At 37.3% G+C, this 16,865-nt stretch overlaps 2 protein-coding genes across 2 annotated transcripts in view; one reads left to right on the top strand and one right to left on the bottom strand.

Moving 5' to 3' along the window:
* The window catches only part of rev3l (REV3 like, DNA directed polymerase zeta catalytic subunit), a 53,940-nt gene extending 47,456 nt beyond the window's left edge, over window positions 1-6,484 (bottom strand). The window contains exons 1-3 of the mRNA XM_056481236.1: window positions 6,343-6,484; window positions 3,441-3,630; window positions 1,057-1,131 (exon numbers count right to left, since the gene is read on the bottom strand). Coding sequence (XP_056337211.1) covers window positions 1,057-1,131; window positions 3,441-3,630; window positions 6,343-6,481 — 404 coding nt within the window. The 5' untranslated portion in view covers window positions 6,482-6,484. The remainder of the gene's footprint in view (window positions 1-1,056; window positions 1,132-3,440; window positions 3,631-6,342) is intronic.
* Window positions 6,485-10,183: 3,699 nt separating this feature from the next.
* traf3ip2a (TRAF3 interacting protein 2a) overlaps window positions 10,184-16,865 on the top strand; it is a 12,118-nt gene continuing 5,436 nt past the window's right edge. Inside the window, exons 1-4 of the mRNA XM_056445579.1 lie at window positions 10,184-10,266; window positions 10,427-10,483; window positions 13,280-13,801; window positions 16,084-16,195. Of these exons, the coding sequence (XP_056301554.1) occupies window positions 10,468-10,483; window positions 13,280-13,801; window positions 16,084-16,195 (650 nt within the window). The 5' untranslated portion in view covers window positions 10,184-10,266; window positions 10,427-10,467. The remainder of the gene's footprint in view (window positions 10,267-10,426; window positions 10,484-13,279; window positions 13,802-16,083; window positions 16,196-16,865) is intronic.

Genomic DNA, 16,865 nt, shown 5'->3' with positions numbered 1-16,865 from the left:
CATATTAATAATGTGCTCGTGATCACTGAAACGCTCTGATATCCAATCCTTTCAGAAAGAGACAAACGCGAGAGTGAAGAGTGAAAAAAACGAAGGAGAAGCCGGAAAAAACAGCAGCAAATGATGCTTCCTGCAACATAAAACGAGAACAGACTGCCATGTTAAACTATTATCATCACCTTATGGACTATTATGAACTCGGAAAGACAAAATTACTCTCTAACAGAGGCTACATGTCCTGCTGAAGATGAAAGACACAGATGAGAGGTTTGCACTGACTGTAGGCTATATTTCATGTTGTGTTTTAACCCAAATAAGGACTAAATGTGTGCTGTGTGTAGTTTTTCTGTAATTGGTAACATATCTGAGACTGTAAGGGGCTGTATGTGTTCATATATGTTGCATTTATTTATTTATTTTATATAATTGCAGACGTTACAGTAGGCTATTTAACACATCATTGATCTGCAGTTATAATCAACTCATGTTGATAGAAATGTTAGTAATAAACATTTATACACAAGTATTTATGTGTATAAAGCATCTGTTTTGTGAGAAATGCTTCTCATATGATGTGAACGACAGGTCATTAAAGCCATGAATTAGTCTACAACGCTCATCCTGTAATTTCATACACTGCAAAAGATGCTTGTCTTAGTTTTTGTCTTGTTTGTAGCTCAAATATCTTCAATTCTTAAATCAAGAATTAATTTCTTACTTTCAAAAATACGTCAAAATTAATTAGGTTTTTGTTTAAAAAAGCTAAATAATATACCAATGGCGCAAGCAAGATAATCTCATTTCAATGGGAGAACAAGATTTTCCTTACCCAATTTTGTATATATTTGTACTAGAAACAAGACAAAAACTTTAACAAAAGCACTTATAGCCGTGTAATTAAAGACTTATGAAAACAAAAGCTTTTAAAATGTCATACTATTAACAATACATAAACAAATTTTTTACAATCCTGTCCAACACAACTTCTGTTTCCGATGTTTTTGTCCTTTTTGATCTTCCTTTACATTTACACTCAAACATTAAGCTAGGACCTACCTTTTGACCATCTGTGGGTTGTAGAGGAAAATTTTCATGAAGCTTTTTTCTTTCATATGGTATCCATAGAAAGGCCTGTGAAGAGATGAGATGTTTAGATATCTCTTTCTCCAAATGTTTTAAAAGAAGAAATATATAAGCATAGAAACATATATAAACGACATAAGTCTGCTAGCAAATGTTCCAATATAATGCTTCATAGTTGCAGTATAGTTCAAATGCATTCCCATGAGAGAAACATGTTCAAATGTAAAACATGTGAAACTCTTGTGCAAGACTGTCACGTTCACATTAAGAACAGGCATTCATGTGTATTTTCAGCCTATTATACGGATTTATCAATAATTTATTTTTGTAAACCTCAACATATACCGGATACCTTAAAAGTAGGGTAACTGAAGTCAAATTAAGTGCAACTGCAAAATAATAAGGGCTTGACATGAACTTTTTTGATAACCAGCCACTGTGGCTAGCAGTTTTTCAACATTACTAGCCACTCAGCATTTTCACTAGCCACAATTTTGTTGTTGGGAAAATATATTTTATATACATAAATTTGACTTTGACATGCTAAAATGACTTTAGATTAGGGTTATGACTAGATTTTGGTGACTAGATTAGGGTAATGACTAGACTTTGGGTTATGTCCACATGCTGCCCCATTCATTTCACTTATTGTGTGTGTTGTGTATGAGCTTGGTCAATGAGTATGAGCAAATGGGTCATGGTTTCATAGTGTCGTATTACAATTAGTTTTTATTTCACAAGACTTTTCAGAGCTCAAAATTAAGGATTACCCATATTTATCTCTCCAAACATAAATAAATAATTATTTTTACCCCCAAATTTAAATGTGTCAAAACAAGCTAAATATAGCTGTATACTATTTATTTATCAAAACATTTCTTTATAAATAAAAACATAAATAAATTAATTAATAAATTGACCTTTAAAAAAATAATTATTATCATGCATCTAAAATATGCACAGTAATTGGTCCTGGCTAACGGTTCCAGATCACCAGTTAACTACACATAAATTGGGAGTTATTCCCATTAAAGCAATGTTATTGTAGAATAATGATAATTAAACCATATTAGCAAAATCAACTGTAAGCAAAAGAAAGCAGGTGAAAACCATACTATGTGTGATAATGAAAGGATGATCACACCCACACGGTTAACGTTAGGCCCATTAATAATCTGTTCAAAGAATGGTCAAAGCAAAAGCAACCGGTGCTGCTTACAAAAACTCAAATCTGGAGCTCTTGAAAGCAGCAAGACTGTGGGTGAATAAGCAAAACTTTTTGTCTAGTCTATTTGAAGGAGAACTGATCCCACCAGTTGTGTTTCTAGGCGCGGTTGCTTTACGCAAGGAAACGGAAGCACGCACGCTTTTCAAATAGTCACGAGCATCACATCAGCTGTTAGCGCAATCCTGTCTCGCAGGTCTACAGACAATTCCTTTGTCTTCATGCTTGGTTTGTGCTTTAACATGCACTGTCAACCCTGGGACATTATATAGACAGGTGTATGCCTTTTCAAATCAAGTACAATCAACTGAATTTACCACAGGCGAACTCCAATTAAGCTGCTAAAACATCTCAAGAATGATCAGTGGAAACAGAATCTACCTGAGCTCAATTTAGAGTTTTCCGGAAAAGGCTGTGAATACTTAAGTACATGTGATTTTACAGGCTTTTTATTTGTAATAAATTTGCAACAATTTTAAAAATTCTTTTTTCACATTGTCATTATGGGGGATTGTGTGTAGAATTTTGAGGAAATAAATTAATTTAAACCATTTTGGAAGGCTGTAACAAAAAAATGTGGAAAAAGTGAAGCGCTATGAATACTTTCTGGATGCACATTACATGTGGATGCACTTAACCACTATGCTATTGGCGCAGACATTTTATTTTATATGCCACCAAATAAAGTTTTTTCACTTTACTTTTAGAGGGTTAAGTAAAGTGTTTAACTGAGCAATCCTGTAGGTCTAGGTCACCAATCTCTGTCCTGGAGGGCCGGTGTCCCTGCAGGATTTAGCTCCAACTTGGCTCAAGACACCTGCCTGGATGTTTCAAGTATACCTAGTAAGACCTTGATTAGCTTGTTCAGGTATCTTTGATTAGGGTTGGAGCTAAAATCTGCAGGACACCGGCCCTCCAGGAACAAGTTTGGTGACCCCTGATCTAGAGGAAATTATGAAGATGGTGAGATCAGATCAGATCAGGCAGACTGTGTCAGATCAGGCTGTGTCTCGTGCTGACAAAAATCATCTTGGGGGTAATAAAAAACTAAAATTACTTGTCAATTAAACAAGTAATAGTTATAGCTGTCCATGGAAGTCATAGTGTATGATTGTGTGCCTTTGATACATACATGCCAGTCACCAAAACCACTTTAAAGATGTGCTGCACATTCGACGAAGGATTCCCCATGCTGATATTCAGGGCTCGATCGATGCTGTAGGCAACCTGTCGAAGGTAGCGGTCAGCTTCCTGTCCAAACCCATCGTACGGCACATAGATATATGGAAAAATCCCATGCAGATGAAGGCATGTTTTCTGGCCTATAAAGAATAAAGAAATGGCATCAGATCATCTTAACGAATATAGGGATAAGTGAATATGGGGATAGTATTCCAAATAATGCATTTGAGAGAGTTCATTTTTCCTGCATTAGAACTTGTCTGGTCAATCTACTTGTGGTCTTACATGGGATAAATTTTCCGTCAAAAATATTGAGGTGACAGATTGAAAAATACACAGAAATCTATTTAAAACACCTAAAATTACAATGCAAAAATAAATAATTATAAACTTATCTCCAATAGGAGTTTGTCAAATACATTATACATATAAATAGCTATACTGTTTACACATGTCTGATCTCTAGTGTTCCATATCAAATACTTTATACAATAATTTATACTGTAACTTTAGAGTACAGACACCCGTCTGTGTCTCCATAAAACAGCCATGAGTTGCATTGGAATGACATCAACTCTCTATTTGAACGATTGGTCAATTAGGGCTGCTCGACTATGGGATATTGTAATCCCGATTATTCAAAATGACTATCAATCAGTTGAAATCAAAATTATTTGCCCTCCTTTGAGGGTTTTTATTTTTATTTTTTATATAAATATTTCCCAAATGATGTTTAACAGAGCAAGGAATTTTTCACAGCATTTCCTATAATATGTTTTCTTCTGGAGAAAGTCTTATTTGTTTTATTTTGGCTAGAATAAAAGCAGGTTTAAATATTTTAAAATCTGTTTTAAGATCAATATTATTACCCCCTTAAGCAATTAATTTTTTTGATTGTTTGCAGAAGAAACTACTGTAATACAATGACTTGCCTAATAACCCTAATTAAGCCTGTGAATCGCACTTTAAGCTGAATGCTTGTGTCTTGAACAATATCTAGTAAAATATTATGTACTGTCATCATAGCAAAGATAAAATAAATCAAGTTATTATAAATGAGTTATTAAAACTATTATGTTTAGTCATGTGTTGAAGAAAATCGCTCCTAAACCCCAAAACACTTGGCTTTAACAAAAAAAAAATGCACCGGCCCTCCAGGACCAAGTTTGGTCACCCCTGCCTTAAACTGATATTTTACCCAAAAATGAAAACTCTCACCATTTACTCACCCTCAAGTGAGAATCAAAAGACACGTGAAAGAGAAACCATAAATCAGAACCATACTGCTCTTAAAGTGACAGCGCTCAATATTCCTGCTGCCTACTGTTTTTATCATTAATCAAACAACCAAAGGAAAAAAAAAGCACTCGCTCTTGACTGAAGGACGTTTGTAGCTATAATTAAAGTTATCTTATAGTGAAGATGCTTAAAGAACAGTTTGATTCATATTTTTATTCTATTGTATTTATTTCCCTTTCCTTATTTACAGGGAGGACAATAACTGTACAGGGTGGGCCATTTATATGGATACACCTTAATAAAATGGGAATGTTTGGTGATATTAATGTCCTGTTTGTGGCACATTAGTATATGTGAAGGGGCTCAAAGAATAAAGTTACGTTAAAACCAAGCACATCATTGTTTTTCTTGTGAAATTCCCAATACGTTTGAAGTGTCACATGACCCTCTTCCTATTGAAAAAACAAAAGTTGGATCCAAGATGGCTGACTTCAAAAAGGCCACCATGGTCATCAACCATCTTGAAAAGTTTGCCCCCTCACATTTACTAATGTGCTACAAACCGGATGTTAATATCACCAACCATTTCCATTTTATTAAGGTACATCCATATAAATGTCCCACCCCGTATATACAGTTGAAGTCAGAATTATTAGCCCTCCTGAATTATTAGTGACCCCTTTTCCCCAATTTCTGTTTAATGGAAAGATTTTCTTCAACACATTTCTAAACATGATAGATTTAATAACTAATTTCTAATAACTGATTTATTTTATCTTTGCTATGATGACAGTACATAATATTTGACTAAATATTTTTCAAAATACAAGCATTCAGATTAAACTGCGATTTAAGGGCTTAATAAGGGTAATTAGGCAAGTCATTGTATTACAGTAGTTTCTTCTGCAGACAATCAAAATATTTATTGCTTAAGGGGGTAATAATATTGACCTTAAAATGGGTTTCAAAATATTTAAACCTGCTTTTATTCTAGCCAAAATAAAAGAAATAAGACTTTCTCCAAAATATAATAAAAATATTATAGGAAAATATTACAAACATGAATTTGAGAAATATTTATAAAACAGGACGGCTAATAATTTTGACTTCAACTGATAATCGTTCTGAATAATCGTGATTACAATTCTGACCAAAAAAAAAATCGTGATGATTTTTCCCATAATCGAGCAGCCCTACAAGAACTTAATCCTGTGTCTTTCTCCCAGAAACCATGAACCACAGCGAAGACAACCAGTGTCACGTTCACATGACGAACACATTTAGACTACTGACATGTTTTTACAGATGCTGTTAATTGATTGTGTAACGTGCTTTCGAATTGTATGAAAACAAACATATAGCATATGTAGCATATAGCATATAGGCTTTAGCGTTTAGCCTGCACGGCTGGAGTAAACATGACCACATGGCGGTCGAACAGAGTTGACAACATGGCGCATGGATCAAAATCACCCAGTAATCTGTTCCTTCCCAACTTTTAGTTGCGTGTAAAATCAAAAGCCTCTCAGACTGCAAAAACGTAATACTATGGCTTGACACTCAAATGTCTGCAACAGTTAAATGAATTTTCACAAAAATTCATGCATACATACCTGCTGGTGTGGCCCCAAAGATCCGCACCACGGGCACTTTTTTGACATCGCTCTCTCTGAACTCGGAATAGCAGACGTCCAGCTCTCTGATCGGGCTGCTCATGTAGTAATCCGCCGCGACGATCCGCACTGAAAACATGTTTGTCCTGCAGAACATAACATGACATGACAACAAATTAAATGACAATTTACGTTAAAGGCAAAGACAGCAGTGGATCCTAGACTTTCCTTTGAGGCGACCGACGTTTTGTCTCTGAACAGATCTACGAAAATCGTGGCGGCTTTGAGCACAGCGTGATTATCTGAAATATGGAGCGCGAAATACTCGACAGTTTATGCAGCAAGTCACTGCCAAACAATACATGCTTATCTACATAAGTGTTACATTTTTTTTTAAAGGAAATTCTATTTTCACTCCCCCGCCTTTACAATACAATACAATCACGACACGACCCTATCATTCCCATCCTTTCCACAGCTATGTAGAATGCGCTGCAGCATTCCTTGCACTCGGCAAGATAGTTCATATTACTTCTGCTGCGAAAGGAAACTGTGAATGTTGTGTTAGCCGTTATTGGTCAACGCAAGGGCAAGTCGCCGTCTGATTGGCTTCAACAGAAGATGAGCGCGCTGATTGGCTCGTGTTAAACGGAAGTATCATGTCATTTAAAATACAATAAAAGCCTTACACATTAGCTATAATTGTATTGATAAACTGTTGTTGAACAGATAACGACGACAAAACGATCAGTTGAATCGTTCTGTGAAACGGGAGCCATTTGTGTCCGTAACATTTGATGAGCTTGCATGAGGCATAAAAATGTCCTAAAATGTGTTTCCAAAGCTTAAAGTAATTATTCAAGGGTTCTTGCTAACATTCGTTCATTTTCTTTTCAGCTTAGTCCCTTATTAATCAGGGGTCACCACAGCGGATTGAACTGCCAACTTACCCAGCATATGTTACACAGCAGATGCCTTCCCAGCCACAACTCACTGGGAAACTCCCATACACACTCATTCATACACTACAGTCAATTTTTAGCTTAACCAATTCACCTGTACCACATGTCTTTGGTGGGGGATACCAGAACACTTAGAGAAAACCCACCCGAACACGGGGAGAACATGCAAACTCCACACAGAAACACCAACTGACCCAGCCAAGGCTCAAACCAGCAACCTTATCGCTGTGAGGCGAACATGCGCCACTGCGTCACCGTCATGCTAGCATTATAAATTATTATTAAAGAGTAAAATTCTTTTTTTAAATACTTTCTCATGAGTACATAACAAATTTCACATGTCCGTGTTGACTAACATTGCTTTTGCACCTAAAACATCATCAAATAAATGACTTTTTTTCCTCCTAAACTTTTATTGTTTTGAGGTTTAAATATGTGGGTCTATTTGCATAAGATATATATTTATTTTTTTGTAAATATTTCATGATTTGTGTGCATCCCTCAGTTTGATTTACCACCCTGTCACACTAACTTGTTTCATAAATGATGTACTTTTGCTTTAAATGACATCACAAAAAAAGAATTGACATCGTGCACCCTCCAAGAATTAAAGCAGGAAAGTACTGAAATTCTTTTACATTTCTTTTTTTGTTGTTGCTTTTTCTTGTTAGACAGAGTCCGTCAAGCATACGAATGTGGGCCAATTTAGGCAGTTGTGCGACACTGGTGGTATTCCTTCAGCCTATACAAAATGAATGTCTTAAAATGAATGTTTTAATGAATGCCTGAAGTGGCCCACCTGTACAATGGCAAAAGAGGGCCAAAATTCACATTCATATATGGGCCATTTAAGGCAAAGATTTGACACTTATGGCAAAACGTAATCTGAATGTGAGCCTAATGTGGCCCATGTGGAAAATCGTAAATTTGGCTTAAATGATGGAGGACAAATGTGGGCCACAGTTGGAAAAAATGTGGCCTAGTCATTTAAGGTAAATCTGGGTCTAAACCTAAAGTGGCTCACATGTGTAGGTGCAAATGTGGTCCAGTTATCTTAAGACATATGTGTGCCACTTTTGACAAATATTTGGCACAGTAAACTCTGGCTATTGTGGCTGTGAGTCTAAAGTGGCCCAGAGAAGATATGGGAAATGTGGCCCAGTTATTTTAAAACATATGTGGACCACTTTTGGCAAATATTCGGCACAGTAAACTCTGGCTAATGCAGCTGTTAGCCTATAGTGGCCCAGAGGAGATATGGCAAATGTGGCCCAGTTATCCTAAAACAAATGTGGTCCACTTTTGGCAAATATTTGGCACAGTTAGCTCTGGCTAATGTGACTGTGAGCCTAATGCGGCTCAGAGAAGATATGGCAAATGTGGCCCAGTATCTTAAAACAAATGTGGACTACATAGACTAAAGTCACCATCATGGAGAAAAGTGTTTGCTTTAGTTGGGCTCAGAATAGGGTCAGTTCTAGTTAATTTGGTTGAATTCTGGCTGATATGTGATATTGCAATGGCTCAAATATGGCCCAGATCTGGCAAACAGGAGCGGACTGCCCAAGTGCCATCATTCCATACGGTATGTGGGCAGGATTTGAGCCACATACTATTTGCTAGCTGGGAGATATGCATTTTTGTCCACGGACTGGGTGGTTGAGTGTCCTATATCCCCTTCTATAATACACAAGACAACTCAAATTAGAGTCCTGTTAGAGTGTTGCTGACTCATGTGGACTTCTTGAAGATGCAGTTTGACTACTGAACAACCAACATGTTTCAATAAAGAATTACGCTTGTAACAGGTCTCCTGGCCTGGGTTTATATGATAGTTATACAGTTAAAATGTGAATTATTAGCCCTCCTTTGAATTTCTTTTTTCTTTTTTAAATATTTCCCAATGATGTTTAACAGAGCAAGGAAATTTTCACAGTATGTCTGATAATATTTTTTTCTTCTGGAGAAAGTCTTATTTCTTTTATTTCGGCTAGAATAAAAGCAAAAAAAAAAAAACATCTTAAGGTCAAAGATATTAGCCCTTTAAGCTATATATTTTATAGCTTATATCATTATACAATAACATGCCTAATTACCCTATTCTGCCTAGTTACCCTAATTAACCTAGTTAAGCCTTTAAATGTCACTTTAAGCTGTATAGAAGTGTCTTGAAAAATATCTAGTCAAATATTATTTACTGTCATCATGGCAAAGATAAAATAAATCAGTTATTAGAAATGAGTTATTAAAACTATTGTTTAGAAATGTGTTGAGAAAATCTACTCTCCCTTAAACAGAAATTGGGGGAAAAAATAAATAGGGTGGCTAATAATTCAGGGGCTAATAATTCTGACTTCAACTGTATGTTAGTCATGCAATATTAATATTTGATTATTTATTATTATTATTATTAATGATTTATTATTAATAATAATTATTATGAGGTGTTTTATACTTAATTTCATGATTACATAAAATAATTATATTGGATATAATTATATAAGAAAATGTGTTGTGCAAAAAAAAAGCATGCTCTCTGAAACGACCATGTTACAATTAAGCAGTCTTGGAGGGCTGGTGTCCTGCACAGTTTACCTCAAACTTCTTTTAACACGCCTGCCGGTAAGTTTCTAGTCCACCTAGAAAGAGCGTGGTTACCTGGTTCAGGTGTGTTTAATCGGAGTTGGAACTAAAATATGCAGGACACCGGCCCTTCTGGACCGAGTTTGGACAACCCTCCGGTAGGTGTGGCTTTTAGATTATGACGTGATTCCCTCCATAGGTATTGGAGGTTTTCTGCAGCTTGATTGGATGGTTCAGGAATTTTGCTCCGCAATATTTGCATCAGGAAAATGTGGACTTCCCCTAAATCGCAGAGAAGAGGAGAACATTTCCTGATCAAACCGAAAGCAAGTGTGTCCCTGCTTACGTTACAGCTTTACAGAAGACAGGCCGTGAACAGGTATGAAACTGCCATGCCATCAAACTATCCATGTTCATGTTAAAAAAACAAACTAAATAAAAGTAAAGTAAATGTCGGGTTGAACTTTACTGTAGCGATCGTCTGTGCTTGCTTTGCTTTTTCTATTGTGGAGTTGATTTTGTCTTATTTACCTAATCAGATATCACTGTCCGTATCCAGGAACAGCCTAAAAGAGAAGCAATGGAATCTTTTCCAGGTAAATCTGTTTTTGGAAATATATAAGAGTTCATTTCAGCAAAAATCAATCAGTGAGCCTCCTTAGAACATGTCCGGGTTATGGTCATGACGAGTCTTGGAATATCATGCAATTTTAAAAGGTCTCTTCCAGACCAGACATCCATAATCTAAAAAAATTATAAACCAAACGTATATTTTCTATACAATGTTTTATTGCATTGTTTCAGATGTTTCATGTCTTTTTTAATAGCTATTTTTTGTGCAGTTTTATTCCTATTCCACTTGTCACCCAGCAGTCAATTAAAAGGATATTTCACCCAAAAATCTAAATTCTGACATCCTCTACTCACCCTTTATTGTTTCACACATATTTGAGTTTCTTCTGTTGAACACAAAAGACGATATTTAGAAAAATGCTGGAAACTTGTAACCATTGACTTTCATAGTATTGCTTCGTCAACTTTTTGTGTTCAATAGAAGAAACTCATAAAGGTTTGGAACTACTTGATGGTATTTAATTTTTTACTTTTAGGTGAACTATACTGTTCCAAATGTGCCAAATTTAAAAAATGTGGATATACCTGGGCGTAGCTTAATAATAAGGGTTGAATAAATGGAAATGGCCATACAGTGAGCCTTGGTGAAAAACAGGAATATCAAACCAAAACACAGACTGTTCTCTTATTTGTAAGTATCTAAGCATGTTAAACTATGGATGTGTGACTGAAAAAGGGAGATGCAGCGAGACCAGCTAAGTGACAGAAGCACAGTTTTCCTCCAGCCATCTGTTTACTGTTCATCATAATGCAAACTGCACTATTTACGTATTATAAATGTATTCAGCACGCCTCAAAGAGGCAAAAGTAGGGGTGTGACAAGACACATATCTCATGAGATGAGAAAAGACACGAGACTGGGTTCACAAGAATGAGGCGAGACAAGATTTTTAGACTTTAAATAAATAAATAAAACTTCAGTGATAAAATATACAGTTGAAACCAGAAGTTTAAACACACTCTAAAAAAAGGAACATAGCCATTATTTAAAAAATGTCTGGTGTTAAATCATACTAAACGTTTACTATTTTATGTCCGTTATGATTACCTCAAATGATTTACATTTGCTAAATGCCAGAATAATGAGAGAAAAAAAATTTTTTTGATAATTTTTTATAAACTTCTAGACAGTCAAAAGTTTACAAACATTTCCTTGATATTTTTTAGCTTTGCTTTTTAACTGTAAAACTTTTATCAAACGTTTTGGGTATCCTTTCACAAGCTTCTCACAATAGTTTGCAGGAATTTTGGCCCATTCCTCCTGACAGAACTGGTGTAACTGAGTCAGATTTGTAGGTTGTCTTGCTCGCACAAGCTTTTTCAACTCTGCCCACAAATTTTCTATAGGATTGAGATCGGGGCTTTGTGATGGCCACTCCAAAACATTCACTCTGTTGTCCTTAAAGCCCATTTTAACTAATTTGGCAGAATGCTTAGGGTCGTGGTCCGTTTGAAAGATCCATTTGTGACCAAGTTTTAATTTCCTGGCTGATGTCTTGAGATGTTGCTTCAGTATTTCGACATAATGTTCTTTCTTCATGATGCCATCTATACTGTGAAGTGGACCAGCCCCTCCTGCAGCAAAACAGCCCCACAACATGATGCTTCCACCTCCAAACTTCACAATTGAGATGGTGTTACTAGGCATCTGAACACCTTGATTATTTGTATCAGATGTGTTTGATAGAGTCGGAGCAAAACTGTGCAGAGCTGTGGCCCTCTTGGAATTGAGTTTGAGATGTATGGTATAAAAAAGATCCACATCAATTTGCTGATTTGAAAGGCCAGCAGGCTATGGCTTGCAGTTAGGAAAGTTATCAGGGGTCTGAGTTTGAGACCTATGTTTTCCCCCTCGAGGAAAAAGCAACATTACAGTTCTGACGTAACATTTATTTAATCAACAGATGCAATGCAATTTAAGTCTTAACAAAAACAGCCAGATGCAAAAATGTGGGCTTCCCAACAGAATCATGACATCAATCTTTTGTGCAGCCACCGTTTGCTGAAATAACAGACGCTTTTTATAGATGAGTATAAATCCCTGAATTCTTGCTGAAGGCATTTTGGACCATTCTTCCTTGCACAATTTCTCCAGCTCAGTCAGGTTTGATGGATGCCAAGCATGAATAACCCTTTTCAAATCAACCATGGGGATGGCCATTCTAGAACATTGCTCACTGCTCAGTGTTTTCTCTACCATTATACCATATTCAGTTTGGCGTAAAGTGTATTTCCCAGGTGTTGAAGTTCAAGTATCTTGGTTTTGTTGAGTGAGATTGTGGGAAGGATTAAACGTTTGGTGGATCGGTGCAGCAGTAATGGTCGATGTACTGGACTGTTGTGGTAGAGAAGAAGCTGAGCCAAAAGGCAAAGTTCTCGATTTACTGGTCAATCTACATTCCTACTCTCAAATATGGTCATGAACTATGGGTCATGACCGAAAGGACAAGATCATTGATACAAGAGACTGAAATGAGTAATAGGGAGCCAATGCAATAATGTCTCCAGAGCTGACAAAGCAACAAATCTTTATTTTGAGTCAACAGAATATCTCAATGGAAATAACCATACAGTATTTACCCAGGCATGTAGTGCCTGTTTTCACAATCTATATACAGTGTTTTTCTGACAATATATCATGCAGTATAATCTTTTCATCTATTTATGACAGGATGCCACCACTGCCTTGGTATTGACATTTTGCTTATGTTTTTAATGCACAAACCTCTCAGTGTTTTCTTTTCTTTTTGTTTTCTTAGACAGCTGCCCACATCTTAGTATGCCTGTAGAGACGGATGAATCTATGACCTCATCTTCTCTCAATCTGGCCTGGCCTGCATGCCATCAGTGCAAATCACAGAACCTTACAGAGGCTGGCAAAAGTGGAGTGCCTTGTCCAGAGATGTGTGTTCATGATGCAAGTAGGGTGCATTACCTAGACCGTGGTTATGGGCTTCAACCTGAAGAATTAAGGGTCAGTACCTTCAGAAAACAGTCCATAAGTGATCTGCAACCCCCAGAGAGTCCTGCAGGGCTACCCAGTTTCTACCTGCCTCAAAGTTCAAGACCACACCTTCAGATAGACTGTAGATCCCATATAGAAGACCTGAGTGAAAATTTGTTAAGAGTCAACCTTCACCCTCACTGCAATTCCACTGTCTTATATTCACACACCCAACAATCTGTGAGTGAGGAAAGTCTAGAGAAGCCGCGTCCTCTTCGTTCCGACCAGGGGGACAGTTTCTGCAGATTTCCTCCATCAAAAAAGCCAGGATTTTACGGTAAGCCTGTTATTGGTATGACTAAAGGGATGCATATTTGAATTCCTCATTACATTTTATTTTTATTTAAATCTTTTGACAAAGTAGTTGTATTATAAAATTCATTCATTCATTTTCTTGTCGGCTTAGTCCCTTTATTAATCCGGGGTTGCCACAGCAGAATGAACCGCCAACTTATCCAGCAAGTTTTTACGCAGCGGATGCCCTTCCAACCACAACCCATCTCTGGGAAACATCCACACACACTCATACACTACGGACAATTTCGCCTACCCAATTCACCTGTACTGCATGTCTTTGGACTGTGGGGGAAACCGGAGCGCTTGGAGGAAACCCACGCGAACGCAGGGAGAACATGCAAACTCCACACAGAAACGCCAACTGAGCCAAGGCTCTATTATAAAATTATGTATAAAAATAATTTCAGTAACTTAGAATTTATTAGAATTCCAAACAGATCAAACCAATTAAAAAACAGCTCAAACATCACTGTAACACGGGGAGTGACAGAGACAGCTGAGGTGAGGATCCACATGCAGGTTTATTGGGTAGTCAGGCAAGCAATGGTCAACACAGGTGCAAACAGATGTATAAAGGCAGTCCAGAATCATAGTCAAAAGTATCAGGCGAGAGGTCGGAAGATAGGCGGCAGACAGGAATAACTAGGAACAAGGCTAGGGTAAACACATGGAGAAACAAGACTAAAGCTACGGTCACACCGGTCTTTGTGTGTGCGAAATTCTGTCGTGCGGCGCTGTGAAAAGGGGCGGGATTAAACAAGATGATTAGACATTAAAAAAAGCGAGCGATTGCTCCATGCTTTAAATATCTGTCCTGAGAGGTCGTGTTTTGGTCCTTGATTGGTCTCATGCAGTCAAGTGATGCGATTTAGCAGGTTAGAGTTCACCAAGCTTGAACTTTGCGCCTCAGCAACCAGCGAAACTTGACGCATGACCCTGCATTTCCCGTCTGACGCATTCGCGTGCGTATGAATAAAAGTCTATGGGAAGAAAAGTCAAGTGTGACCGCAGCTTAAGGAACCACGTTGAATTGTCACTATACAGAAAACAAGACTCTGCAGTGTGAATGAGTGAGTGTGCTGTTTAAATAGTGTGTGTGTAATCAGTCTTTGACAATCCTCAGGTAGTGCGAGTGTAATCAGTCAGAATGAGGAAGCATGTGTTAAGTGAAGTGCATGTATGCAAATGTAGTCCAGAAATGGAGGAAGTGTAGTCCATATGTGCAAACCAGAGATCTAGGGAGTTGCGATCGCTGGTGATCGTGACAATCACTAGATTTATTTCAGTTGCTTCGATGTTAAGTCAATACCTGAATAGTGAAGCAATCCACTCAGTCTGTATAAAGGCATACAATGAGTGAAATAAGATAAATAAATAAATTTAGTTTTGCTCTATGGAGCAAATATGTTTATGAACAAGACGCTGTCTGATCTTGCATTGCATTCTTGGCGAAACGCTGGTCAGTTATTCCTCTACCATTATACCATTACCAGGCTGGAGTAAAGTGATTTCCCCAGATAAAAGTAAAAGTATCTTGGTTTTGTTGAGTGAGATTGTGGGAAGGATGAAACGTTTGGTGGATCGGTGCAGCAGTAATGGTCAATGTACTGGACTGTTGTGGTAGAGAAGAAGCTTTAGGGGATGACCGAAAGGACAAGATCTCAGATACAAGTGGCTGAAATGAGTTTCCTTCGCAGGGTGGCAGGGCGCACCATTATGGATAGGGTGAGGAGCTCTGTCATCCGGGAGGAGCTCAGAGTAGAGCCGCTTCTCCTCCACATCGAGAGAAGTCAGCTGAGGTGGCTTGGGCATCTGTTTCATATGCCTCCTGGACGCCTACCTAGGGAGGTGTTCCAGGCATGTCCCACCGGGACGAGGCCTCGGAAGACCTAGGACATGCTGGAGGGACTATGTCTCTCGGCTGGCCTAGGAAAGCCTCGGGATTCACAAATAAAAATAAATTGCTTGATGTGGCTGCTGAGTGGTATGCAGAAACAAGAGCACATTACAACAGATCTTTGCAGTGGTTTTCAATCTGTTATAAAAATGATTTTAAATTCTTGCTGCTGGTTTTTAAAGCTCTGAATGGTTTTGCTCCTGTATATTAATCGTATCTATTCTCTATTAATCAGATCTGTCTATAATTCTGTAGGGTCTCTCAGGTCATCCAACCAGAGTTGTTGTTGTGTTATTGAACTATTATTTCGGTGTACAGTTCAATCCAGCTGCTTACCATTACCTTTATATGAATTGTTTTTACAGGTGAGGGCCCATCGGAGCGGGTTTTATATCACTGGCATGGACAACCTGCAAATTACCCACAGCCCAACTATCCGCTGCATCAGCCCCTACCTGGGTATTATGTTCAGAATAGGTAACTGTAATTTAAGTATGTCTGTGCATGTGTGCGCATGTGCGTGCCTGCCGGTGACGTTAGAAAATTTACCAGACAAATTTTTTACAATATTATCAGTCTGTAGAGCAGGTTAAACCAATACTAGAGTAACTAAAATGTATTCTATTTTAAAATTAAACCGCATATTCCAGCCCAAACCAAAAAAAATAAGAAAGCAGCAGGTGAAACAGCACTTGGAGAGTGTTAATCTACACTAATGTAAGGTCAAGTTTTAGCAGCCCAATTTGAAGCACTGAATTGATGGAAATGGACTGAAAATAGCCTTTCGAATGTTATACATTATAGTTTTAAACAGAGATGAATATTTTGGAAGTCAATTATGGAAGGTGAGTATGAAGTATTGATTTAACTATTTTCTAAAACTATTTTTAGTTGTAATATTCACAGCTTAAATTTCAGGGACTAAATATTCAAACCCTGGCAATCTATTAAAATGCAAGCACTTGTCGATTCATTGCATTATTTTGTTTAGTTATTGCTATTCAACATTCTTTCTATTTTAAATACATTTGTCATTATTTTTGTTCCAAAATTTAGCCATCGAATTTGTGTGTGTGTGTATGTGTGTATGTATGTATGTATATATGTATGTATATATATGGATGTTATATATATATGGATGTTATAT

This window comes from Danio aesculapii, chromosome 20 (assembly GCF_903798145.1).
Source record: "Danio aesculapii chromosome 20, fDanAes4.1, whole genome shotgun sequence".
Taxonomy (NCBI): domain Eukaryota; kingdom Metazoa; phylum Chordata; class Actinopteri; order Cypriniformes; family Danionidae; genus Danio; species Danio aesculapii.
Note: the sequence above shows the minus strand (reverse complement) of the source record. Positions and strands in the feature narration are given on the sequence as shown.